The 12,484-nt window shown below is 39.6% G+C and overlaps 1 protein-coding gene across 24 annotated transcripts in view; it reads right to left on the bottom strand.

The window, feature by feature from the left end:
* Positions 1–577: 577 nt before the first annotated feature.
* Positions 578–12,484, bottom strand: part of nfasca (neurofascin homolog (chicken) a) — a 195,673-nt gene continuing 183,766 nt past the window's right edge. For 14 of the 24 annotated variants that reach the window (XM_061686998.1, XM_061686997.1, XM_061687006.1 and 11 more), the window contains one exon: positions 578–4,649. In XM_061686998.1, coding sequence (XP_061542982.1) covers positions 4,421–4,649 — 229 coding nt within the window. In that variant the 3' untranslated portion in view covers positions 578–4,420. Of the gene's footprint in view, positions 4,650–7,754; positions 8,658–12,484 lie in introns of those variants that run through there. The other 10 variants (XM_061686999.1, XM_061687014.1, XM_061687017.1 and 7 more) reach the window with 7 other exon arrangements.

Here is a 12,484-nt window from a genome sequence, read left to right as displayed (position 1 = left end):
AGAAAAATCGTGCATTGTAAAAATAGATTTTACATAGGTAGAAGGGTTTTCCAGACTTTTTAGGTCAACTTTGGGGGTGCGTATTATACATGGGTGCGCATTATACATGATAAATTATGGTAGTTATTTTACTTTTTGCATGCGGTTATTGCATGGCATTAATGTAGCTCATGTAGTTATTTCGTGCAAACTGTATGGGTATTTAAATTTGATGTTTATTGCTGTAGCTATAATTTATAACTATTATTGTTTATTCACTTATGTGGAGGATTTTTATTTTGTGGTAAGGATATTCATATTGTATTTCAGATTTCTTTTATATTGCAATTTGTGACATACAATAATATGTAAATTGTGTGATATGTTATCCTGTAAATGAAAGACAATGGTAAAAAAAATTAAATCAATTGCTGATGGAGGGGGCGTCATAAAATCTCACCTCGGGTGCCACATTGGCACTGTTGTGTGTGCTTTTGGAAAGAAGTTGGAACTGTTCTTTCCTTACAAAGTCTTGGAAACTGTTTACTGTACAACAGCATCCAAATCTGATTAGACAAAAAGACCAGCAGTCAGAAAGTAGAGAAAAGAAAATAGCTTTACTATAAAGAGGGCTTCGGTAGCAGAAGTTGCAACATTGCATCATACACGCGTACATGGTGAATACGTTTGACTTTTATTTTATTATTGGGTAGATGTTTCTTACAAAAGCTGTTAATTACATGTCAAAACAAGACACACTGCTCTGATAAACATAATAAAAAAGATGTCCATGTGATAATTAATTGTATAAAAGCCAAAGAGCATAATAAATCATTAAGTTGCAAATGTTCTATTGTATAAGTAAAACACAGTGTACAACGGCACATTGACATTTTTTCCTTTCATGAAGGGTCAGGGGTAGACAGTGAGAAGACTCGAACTGGACTCGTTTCCAATGAAAAAAATGTGCACAACAAAAGGACAAGGAGGGTAAATGTGCATATTTTCTCTTGTTTGTCATATGACCAGTTTACAACATCTGCTTTCTATGAGCTCCAGGCTGTGGGCATTATTTTGAGTAAGCTGCTGAAGTACAGTCAAGTACACTTTGGAGTGGACCATGATTACAGGGAAAGAGGTATCCCTGGTGTTTAAAAACATGGCCAGAACTATGGCTGTTGCTTGAATCAGTGTTTTTGTTCCATGTATTGTGATGTATAGGACTCATTTCACACTCATCTTGAAAATGTTGGAAGACCTTTTCAGACACTACAGTTTCTAGTGTGGAATTTGCCACAAGTATTTCCATGTGCCTCACAAGATTCTTAAAGGTTCAGATTTTATATGAGATTATTCATATTATATGAGAAATAAGAATAACACCAAAACGAAAGTTAGTTTTACCAAATGCATATTTTTCCAGGCCTATAAACCGAATGTGTGCTACAAATGCAAAACGTCAGTTGAACTTCTGTACGGTCATATTTTCATAACAGAGAACTTCTTTTCTGTTCGGTTTCTACAGTAATCATTTTTGAATATTTACTTAAAACCATCAATCAAAAATAAACTGATGTATTTGGGACAGTGTCTTACAATGTCAAAGCAACGGGTAACATTAAGTGGAGTGGGATTTTTTTTTTTTTCTTCCAGAGTGCAAATGTTAGTCAAAGCTACATAGCAAGGGTGCCAGACAGATTAAATGCCTGTTGCATTTTCTTTGCAGGTACAAATTAGTGACTGTTATTTTTTGTTGTTGGATAAAGCATTTGGGAAAAACATTTCAATATTTACAAGAGTGGTTATTTGTTTGTGTGGATGCAGATGTACATAATGTATGCCAAATAAATATCAAACACCAACATTTCTTTTCTGTGTGGACGGACATAATTCTGAATAACAAGAGCGACAGTAATAGAACATGGGTACAAGAAGAGCAGCACAATGTCTCGATGAACATGACAATTTTCTGATGTATGACAACAAAATTCATTTGTTATTTCAGAAAAGCCAGTTTCTACAAAAATATATTGAACATGTAACACTTCCATACTGAGTTTAAGGTGTCATAATGAACAATAACTGATTCTGGAAAAATTTTGGCTATTTCTCACATGAAACAAATTGGTCTAAAATGTTTGTCTAATAATTATTAAATAAATGCTTACTTTATTATTAATATTAATGAATTAATAGTAGCCACATAAAGCAATAAATATAAAAAAAAATAAAAGTCTAATATAAAATGTTAACTTCAGTTGCTCACTGCAGAAAATTTAAAATATTTTGGATTTAGCACTACTCTCTCGTGCTAAATTTAATTGTGCTGAATAAATGTAGATAGTCAGCCATTCTAGTTAGAATAAAGACATGACAAATCAGTCAGCAGCTGTGGGAATAACAAGCGACGTACATTGTGTACACCTGTTACTGACTTGTTTTTCTTCTAAAATGAGGTCCTTGATATTTCTCATTTCCCTGTTTTGTGTCAAATGAATGTATTTTTGTCATGCTACGTTTCTTCAATTTATATGCATATCTGAAGCTTTGTTCAACTGTTTAAGGAATGGATTGCATTTTAAAAAAACAAACAAGGATGTTTAAACTTCTGTAAAAGATAGGTTCATATTAAACTTGAAGATGATTTTATGGATTAAAATTTGATGCAAAGTTGCCAAAGGATTGTTTAAAAAGCCTATTTGGACAGACTGACACATTTCTGTCCTCCAGAATAGAGAAAAGAGATTTGTGCCATTACTTTGCCATCAGGTCCTGCTATTATGGTGAGCAAGACCATTATTGTATACTCACAATGCTACACATACTGTGGTGTGTTTTGCAATTACTTGCAAATAATAATAATAATAATAATCAAACATTCCTATTTGCCTTGATATGTGTATGATATTGTTACTACTTCAGTGGGCTGTCTTCCCAAACTCAGCACTTCATCTATTCAGCTGGCCCAGGTCAGATATTAACAACCTTATTCAGGTTGGGCGAGGATACTACTTACATATTGCAGTATACAGTACCGTGAATCTTGATTGCTGCCAAATCTATAGATGCAAACTGTTTTCTTATTAGATGGAAAGAGGTGGTACCAAACTAAAGAACCAATGTGAAATATTTAGCTTGAAATGAAACAAAGGGAAAAAATTAATATAAACACACCTTCAGGATCTCAAATTCTGACACTCCATTCATGCCCTACAATGAGACTGCATGCATACCGGTATATGTTCTAATCGGTATTAATCTCAGCTAAAAACAAATGGGGAACTTTTGCTGCTGTCACCAATAAGAAAATACTTTTAAGAAAGTAGTAGGCTATAATAATATATAATAGCTATTTATGCCATTATCATGTGTGATTATGAGATTATTATGTTAAATAGATGCTGCAGTGTTGGTATGAAATGAATTAAATAAAGTGTGAGTAAACAGTGGGAAAAGATAATCATCATGTACACTTTAGAATAGTTCAGTAAACAAATGTGACAGAATCAGTCAGCATACTTACAAGACAATAATTTTTTTCTAGTGGTGTTCCTCAAGCAAAAGTAACTCTTTGTTGCCTTCCAATTTTTCTTTAATTAAACTACTACCATGCTCCAAAATAAGTAGTTTTTGTACAAATGGGATACATTACCAACATACTCTGTCAGAGCTGCTATTAGCAGATATGGCTTTTTTTGTGTTTACCATATAGGACATCTGCACTACAACATTGGATTCAGTGTTAGAAAAGCATTTTTACCACAGTTTAAAAGGCAAAGTGATTGTAATGGTGTGATATAGCCAGCAAGGGGTACACAAAAGAAGCTGTGTATTAAGGAATATGAAATGGCATGGTGGTGGTGGTAGTGCATAGATGTAAGGGGCACTTAATTGTGTGCCAGGACTGCGTACAGTATTCATTAAGATTTAATGAGTCATCTACCAGCTGAGGAAAAACTAAACTCTTTCTTTGCGTATATCTCAATATGATAAACATATCTGCTAGCATCCTGGTGAGTTTGTTGGTTATAGGCTGAACATCACTGTCTAAAACCAAAAGAGAATGACTGAAAATCTTGATGAAATAATGGGAAACAATATGCAGAGTGCTTTTCGATGGCTTAAACCGCTGAAAGCTACCCCGAAGGCACACTGAAGTCTGTGTGGATAAAAGGTAGGCTGAGCACAAAGCGAAATTAGCACTTTTACCAAATTTCTTCTCCATGTGACGATTTTCCAAGTTCTGGAAATGTAAAATAAAGGCATGAATTCTAATTTCTCTCCAGTATTATCTCACTTTACCTGCGGAGGAGGGCCTACACAGTCACTGAAGAGGACCAGTTCTTTTCCTATTTTCATAGACAGTCTTCATCTGTGTGCGCATCAACAACACTCCAAAGCAGGCCATGTAAATGAGTGTAAAAAGTTGTGTTATGCAGTACTATGCCAGGGAGTAGATGGCATTGACCGGTGAGGTGGCCTCTGAGCTCTCATTGCCTTCCGTCTCATCCTTGTCCTTCTTCACTGTGTACTGACCGATGAAAGACCCATCCTCATTGAATTGGCCATCGCCGCCTTCACCGTAGTCCACCAGGCTGTCGTCGCTCTCCTTCACATTGCCCTCCAGTGATGTTTGGCTACCTTGAAGAGGCTTGTTGTCCTCATCGCTGCTGCAAGTCGAAGCAAAGCAGGGTGTTATTCTGTGATGTCAGAATGAGTATGGAAGGTCATGTATCTCAAAGAATCAACTGAGCACTGGGGCCAAGCCATGGAAATCTATTACCCAGTTCTTTAATATGATCTATCACTTAGCTGTGGCGTGCAAAAGGGTGTGCCGAGAGGACGGCGGCGCTGGGCATCTAAATCAGTGGGGGGGGGGGAGCATCCAAATGAGTTTGGGTGGGCATTAAACTCGTCTCACCCGTATTTTCATCGGGAACATTCTTCATGAGCAGCCACACACCTCACACCCCTGGTTAACAATTGTTTTTTTTTTTTTTTTTTTTTTTGGCAAGGGGCATCACTACCATTTGCATGCCAATGTCACTGTGTCAATTTTCAATAATTTTTTCACATGCATGCTCGTGCCATTTTTACCTGTTTTCTATTCCTGTAATAAAAAAATACATGTCTCACTATTTTTCTGTTATATACAGGGAGAAAAAAAATAAGCCTTTTTTTCTTTTTTGAGGGACTTACAATATTTCTTTATCTCCTAATTACAACAATATTGAAGTCATGTGAATCATAAACATGAAAAATGAAGCAGCAAAGTGAAACACAACATATGAGCCACAGGCAAAGCCTTTTGCCAAGTCTGTTGTACTAGTGACACCAACAACTAAAAAGAAATTACTTGATCATTAAAACTAGAAATTAGAAATAGATATCCTTCCACACAGGATAAAAGTGTGTGTGTGTGTGTGTGTGTGTTTGTGTGTGTGGGGGGGGGGGGGGCCTCAACGACCAGCTGCTGGGATCCCTGACGGATCCCACATGCCTCTTAGGGCCAGAGCTCGGCTCGCCACCAGGTCAACCGGCAGGTAAGTTATGAGCGAAAACAGTACAAAATGTTGTATTGAATAATAAGCAACCCATCTGCCACGACCAAAGTTTAAACAATGAATCTATGCGTGAGAGTACAAGGTTGGGAGTGTTTGAGATTATTATTTTAAAACCTATTTACTCAAATTTGTGGGCAAGATTCAGGCTGGTGGCGTGGTCTTCTCCAAGTCGGCACTCTCTCTTCCTACGCCCCTCCCCTGGGTTATTTATCTTTAAACTCGCACCTTTCTCAGAGTAGAGTAGAATTGAGCTGAGTTGAGTTGAGGCTTCTTTTTCCTTCTGTGTTGGTAGCTCGCCAGCTGGGTGGTCTCGGGCCACCCTTCCCCCTTCTTTTGTTCCCCTTTTGTCCTCGGCCACGTGCGCGAACGCCCGCCGCAACCAAGCTTTTCGATTGAAGAAGTCGACCATGCGGCTCCAATCGCTTTCTCTAGCCACGATCGGTCGGCGGGGCCTCAATGAGCAGCTGCTGGGATAACTGACGGATCCCGCACGCCTCTGAGGGCCAGAGCTCGGCTCGCCACCAGGCCAACCGGCAGGGAAGTTATGAGCGCATCCCAAATGGGACAACAATTTTCCTTTCCTATTTCTTTTTTATTTTTGTGCATCTGGGTTTCCTTAAACCAAACCTCCTTCGTTTCCACCTGAGATCCGGAGGAAGACCATCCCCAAACACCAGCTGATCAGTGTTCGTGAGTCGATACTGCAATCCTTACTATGATGTATAACATCAGTGCGTAATAATTGCGGGTAAATTACTAGCTTCATATGAAATCCCAAATTTGCCCTCTCTCGCTCTGACTCAACGCATTAAACACTCACGCGCTCATTTAGTTTAGCCCAGCGACCACACACGATGTCCTAATTTCCATTTTCGTACGCCTTATTTTCGTTCTTTCGTTCACCCTTAGTGTTATTTTCTTGTTGTAGTTGTGTGTTTCATTAAATATACCATAATATTCCACTCGTGGTCGTATTTTGTGTGTGTTCTGAATTTAAGTAAACCTCTGTAGCCTAAGACTCAAAATGTCGTAGAGTGTATCAACCTACATATCATGAGACTGATTTAAAAAGGTTTGTCGTCATTTCGGCTAAAGTTAAACTTGAAAAATTTGACGTGGTGCCATTTTCGAGACATTAGTTTGATTTTTAACAATTAAATTAAACTTACGATAAACCGGAAGTGACGCAAACGTCGCTCCCGGCTTATTACTTTATCCTAAATTAATTACAATTCTTATTTCATCCATAATTGCTACAATTATATAAACGCCCAGCCCAAGATTCAAACCCAGAACCTTTGACTGTGAGGGAGACGTCCTAACCTCATTCGCCACTATGCTGCCCTTTGTGGGAACTGCTAGAGGCCGGGTGATCATTAAAGATGCTATATTCTACCAAACCAACTTTTTCTTCTATTTGGGATGTAATATTGTCTCAATGGTGCCTCAGTAAACATGTGAAATATGAATTAAAATCATCCACGCATTCCTGTGTTCCAGATGTTTTTCTCCCAAGAGGCCTGAAATTAGGTCATTGGAATTTCTCCTGCCTTCCCTTTCCGCTCCCGAGCCAGCGCTGTCAACATAACAAACGTGCGCTCTCACAAGTGTGTCTTTCTACATGGAGGCAACCAATCTGAGGAAATATGGACAAAGCGGATACAAAACTGTGTCAAACCGAAGTAGCTGTCAGAGGGGCCTTTTCTGGAGACCCATATGACAAAACCAAGGTGTTCTTTGAAATTAAATTGGCACTTTTATACGAAGTCCATATTAGAGAGTCACTCTATGGAGGTCTAAATAGCCAAAATACGGGACCTTCAAGGATGTCAGATATTGACATCTGTCTCTCCCTCTGATCCAAAGTCATTTTTCTGAATCACTTTGTATATTTCTCAGTGTGCATGCTTTTTAAATAGTAACTAATCTCTAAAGGGGAGAAAAAAATGCCTTTACAAGAAACACAATTATGCTAATTATCTCATACAGACCACTGGGTTCACAAGCAAAGCTAATAGCAGTCGGCTATATCCTGATGTGACTAAAGGGACAAATGTGACTTTCTTGAATTAAAAATATCTTGAATTAGATTCAACTATAAATTACAATTGACTTATCCAAAGTCGATCATGTGGGTGTACCCCACTGCCACGCAGAGTTATGTCACGCATCACAGTGGATTTGCACCAGTCATGAAAATAGAGCCCAAAATCTTGGCTTTTATTGATTGGTTGATTTTTACGCGATCAAAATTGCAAATCCATAACAAGTAAGGATGGCACTCTTTCGAGATTGACCTCGACCATAAAGCAGATGTTTTATTCTTTTTTATGCTTTAGTCAAACAGGCTGTCAACACCTATTCTGATATCCTCATTGCAAATCCTGGCCATGCACAGTGCCAGGAGAAATACCTTGACAAAACCAAAGTACCTGCGCTTGTTTTGGTTCCTGTATAGCATAGATGAGTCATTTCGGCGTATGAGAGAGAGACAAGTTGTGATGAAAGGGCAAGAAAGGAGTGAAGTGTTAGCTTGGAGGAAATCAGAGCGCTTTACAAAAACATGGGGTTCAACAAGCTTCAGAAATGAGTACATGAATCTGACCACAGGGTCTGAATGTCACAGTGATTAGTCATTACCATACATAAAGATTTCCCACAGCACTAAACCAGCAAACACCAGCACCCATCGGGTGATGATAAATGCTCAATGTACTGTATACTGTACATTGCTCGCATAACTGAATAGGAACAAAATTTTGTGGCATCAAAGATACCTCCCTATCATTCATTCCAAGACAGAATTGCATACTTCGAGCATTAGCTTTTCAGCAAAGGTGAGACTTATGACTATTACTTTAAAAAGCATGCAGTAAAATTAGTAATTCAAATAAGTTTTATATTATGTAGTATCAAAACAATATGACTAAAAATAAAGTTTTATGTAAGGTTTACATTGATTTAGAATTATTTCAGCGAGGAGTGTAAAAAAAAGGTAAGGGAAGTTAAGTGTTGTTAGCATTAAACACAAAACATGTTTTAGTCTAATTGGAGGGAAACAAGACATTAGTCATTGTTCTTTAACAAGAATGATGCCTCAGCAATTGGTAGGACCTGAAAGGAGAAAAAGAGACAATACACCACAGTAAACACTTTTGGTCTGACGTAAAACACTTAAATATGTCTAACTGCTTGTTGTTTGGAGACAAAGTTTCTTCGTTTAAGGATGACAGAATACATTTTCAGAACCATTGTTTAAACTTTGGTCGTGGCAGATGGGTTGCTTATTATGCCCGCTGCAAGTCACACAGGAGGTGTTTGGGAAAGTCACATTCGTACAATTAAATGCGTGTTTAATGCCACCCTTTGCTACGTCCAGGTTGACTTTCAAAACGTTCTAGGAATTCATGGCCGCGGTTGACAGCCTGCTTTTGACAGTAGATGAGTTCAATGGGCCTTATTCACTAATAAATGCAGAGAGATGGTCTTATTCTGCACAGTTTAGCGTATACGCAAAATTACCGTCGGATTCATGACACCTGCGTACGAGACACTTTTCTTCTCACCCCCGAACATATGTTAGTGAATCAGAATTCATTCAAAATGACGAGTACATGTCCGCGAGCTGCAATTTGTTTAAACCACACCCCTATTTCCCTATAAGAGGCTATCTGTTTGATACATCCAAGCCATTGCGAGGAGGTTTAAAGTTGCGAGAGATGTCGCCCAAAACTGAATATTTTCTTAATCTTTATCCTATTTTCAAAATGTTGGTGTTATCCGAAAGCTTGCTAAACATTCAGAAACATCCATCCATCCATTTTCTGTACCGCTTATCCTTACTAGGGTTGCGGATGTGCTGGAGCCCATCCCAGCTAACTACGGGCAGGAGGCGGGGTACACCCTGAACTGGTTGCCATCCAATCGCAGCATTCAGAAACAGAGGATATATAATAAGGATGTTAATTATTCATCTATTTTCCATACCGCTTCTCCTCACTAGGGTTGCGGGCGTGCTGGAGCCTATCCCAGCTATCTTCGGGCAAGAGATGGGGTACACCCTGATCTGGTCGCCTGCCAATCATAGGGCACATACAGTGGGTACAGAAAGTTTCAGACCCCTTTAAATTTTTCACTCTTTGTTATATTGCCGCCATTTGTTAAAATACTTTAAGTTAATCTTTTTCCTTATTAATGTACACACAGCACCCCATATTCACAGAAAAAAAATTTAATTGTTGAAATTTTTGTTGATTTATTAAAAAAGAAAAACTGAAATATCACACAGCCATAAGTGCTTCTCCCCGTGCCTGCGTGGCTTTTCTCCGGGTACTCCGGTTTTCTCCCACATCCCCCCAAAAAACATGTATGGTAGGTTAATTGAAGACTCTAAATTGCCCATAGTTGTGAAGGTGAGTGCGAATGGTTGTTTGTTTATACAGTGGGTACGGAAAGTATTCAGACGCCCTTAAATTTTTCACTGTTTTTTTTTATATTGCAGCCATTTGCTAAAATCATGTAAGTTCATTTTTTTCCACATTAATGTACACACAGTACCCCATATTCAAAGAAAAAAAAATTATTGTTGAAATTTATGTTGATTTATTAAAAAAGAAAAACTGAAATATCACACAGCTATAAGTATTCAGACCCTTTGCTGTGACACTCATATATTTAACTCTGGTGCTGTCCATTTCTTCTGATCAGCCTTAAGATGGTTTTACACCTTCATTCGTTTGATTATACTGGTTGGACTTGATTAGGAAATCCACACCCCTGTCTATATAAGACCTTACAGCTCACAGTGCATGTCAGAGCAAATGAGAATCATGAGGTCCAAGGAACTGCCTGAAGAGCTCAGAGACAGAATTGTGGCAAGGCACAGATCTGGCCAAGGTTACAAAAAACTTCTGCTGCACTTACGGTTCCTAAGAGCACAGTGTCATGGGTGTGTGTTCCGGTTTTTGTCTTCCCCCTGTTTCACACACACCTGCTCCTGAGAGCATCTTCACCACCTGTTCCTCGTTCACCCTAACTACCCCGAGCATTTAACCTCGTGTCTCATTCTTTCTCGTCGCCAGTTCGTTGTACCTTGTCGTCGCGTTCCAGCATTCCTTCTTTCCACATCACAGACTCACAGTAAGACTTGACCCTGTTCCGATTATCGACCTCACCTTTTTGCCTCATGTTTTTGGATACTGTTGCCTTTCTTGGATTGCCTGCCTGTGTACCGACCTATGCCCGTATATTAAACCTCTCTTTTTGGAAACTGTCCATTTGTTTTGGAGTCGTGCATTTTTGGGTCCTATCCTTTGTTCCGTTCATGACACACAGTGGCCTCCATAATCCTGAAATGGAAGACGTTTGGGACGATCAGAACCCTTCCTAGAGCTGGCCGTCGGCCAAAGTGAGGAATCGGGGGAGAAGAGTCTTGGTGAAAGAGGTAAAGAATAACCCAAAGATCGCCGTGGCTGAGCTCCAGAGATGCAGTCTGGAGATGGGAGAAAGTTCTAGAAAGTCAACCACCACTGCAGGCCTCCATCAGTCGGAGGTTTATGGCAGAGTGGACTGACGGAAGCCTCTCCTCAGTGCAAGAGACATGAAAGCCCGCATGGAGTTTGCTAAAAAACACCTGAAGGACTCCAAGATGGTGAGAAATAAGATTCTCTGGTCTGATGAGACCAAGATAGAAATTGTTGGCATTAATTCTAAGTGGCATGTGTGGAAAAAACCAGGGACTGCTCATCACCTGTCCAATACAGTCCCAACAGTGAAGCATGGTGGTGGCAGCATCATGCTGCGGGGGTGTTTTTCAGTTGCAGGGACAGGGGGACTGGTTGCAATCGAAGAAAAATGCGGCCAAGTACAGGGATATCCTGGACGAAAACCTCCAGAGTGCTCAGAACCTCAGACTGGCCGAAGGTTCACATTAAAAAAAGACAATGACCCTAAGCACACAGCTAAAATACAGAAGGAGTGGCTTCAGAACAACTCCGTAACTGTTTTTGAATAGCCCAGACAGAGCCCTGACTTAAACCCAATTGAGCATCCCTGGAAAGACCTTAAAATGGCTGCCCACCAACGTACCCCATCCAACCTGACAGAACTGGAGACGATCTGGAAGGAGGAATGGCAGATGATTCCCAAATCCAGGTCTGAAAAACATGTTGCAACATTCCCAAAAAGACTCATGGCTGTATTAGCTCAAATGGGTGCTTCGATTAAATACTGAGCAAAGGGTCTTGAATACTTATGGCTGTGTGATATTTCAGTTTTTCTTTTTTAATAAATCAGCAGAAATTTTAACAATTCCGTTTTTTTCTGTCAATATGGGGTGCTGTGTGTACATTAATGTGGAAAAAAATGAACTTACATGATTTTAGCAAATGGCTGCAATATAAAAAAAAAAAGAGTGAAAAATTTAAGGAGGTCTGAATACTTTCCGTACCCACTGTATAAACAAACAACCGTTCACACTCACCTTCACACCTATGGGCAATTTAGAGTCTTCAATTAACCTACCATACATGTTTTTTTTGGGGATGTGGGAGAAAACCGGAGTACCCAAAGAAAAGCCACACAGGCACGGGGAGAACATGCAAACTCCCCGACCCCGCCTCTGTGGACTTCGCATGTTCTGCCCGTGCCTGCGTGGGTTTTCTCCAGGCACCGGTTTCCTCCCACATCCCAAAAGAACATGCATTAATTGGAGACTCTAAATTGCCCGTAGGTGGGAATGTGAATGCAAATGGTTGTTTGTTTGTATGTGTCCTGCGATTGGCTGGCAACCAGTTCAGGGTGTACCCCGCCTCCTGCCCAATGATAGCTGGGATAGGCTCCAGCACGCCCGCGACCCTAGTGAGGAGAAGCGGCTCAGAAAATGGGTGGATGGACAGAGTAGTGAATCGGTTGTGTATCCTTTAAATGTTTTTAGTTTTCAT

Source organism: Phycodurus eques, chromosome 10 (assembly GCF_024500275.1).
Source record: "Phycodurus eques isolate BA_2022a chromosome 10, UOR_Pequ_1.1, whole genome shotgun sequence".
Lineage (NCBI taxonomy): Eukaryota > Metazoa > Chordata > Actinopteri > Syngnathiformes > Syngnathidae > Phycodurus > Phycodurus eques.
This window is presented reverse-complemented; position numbering and strand designations above follow the sequence as displayed.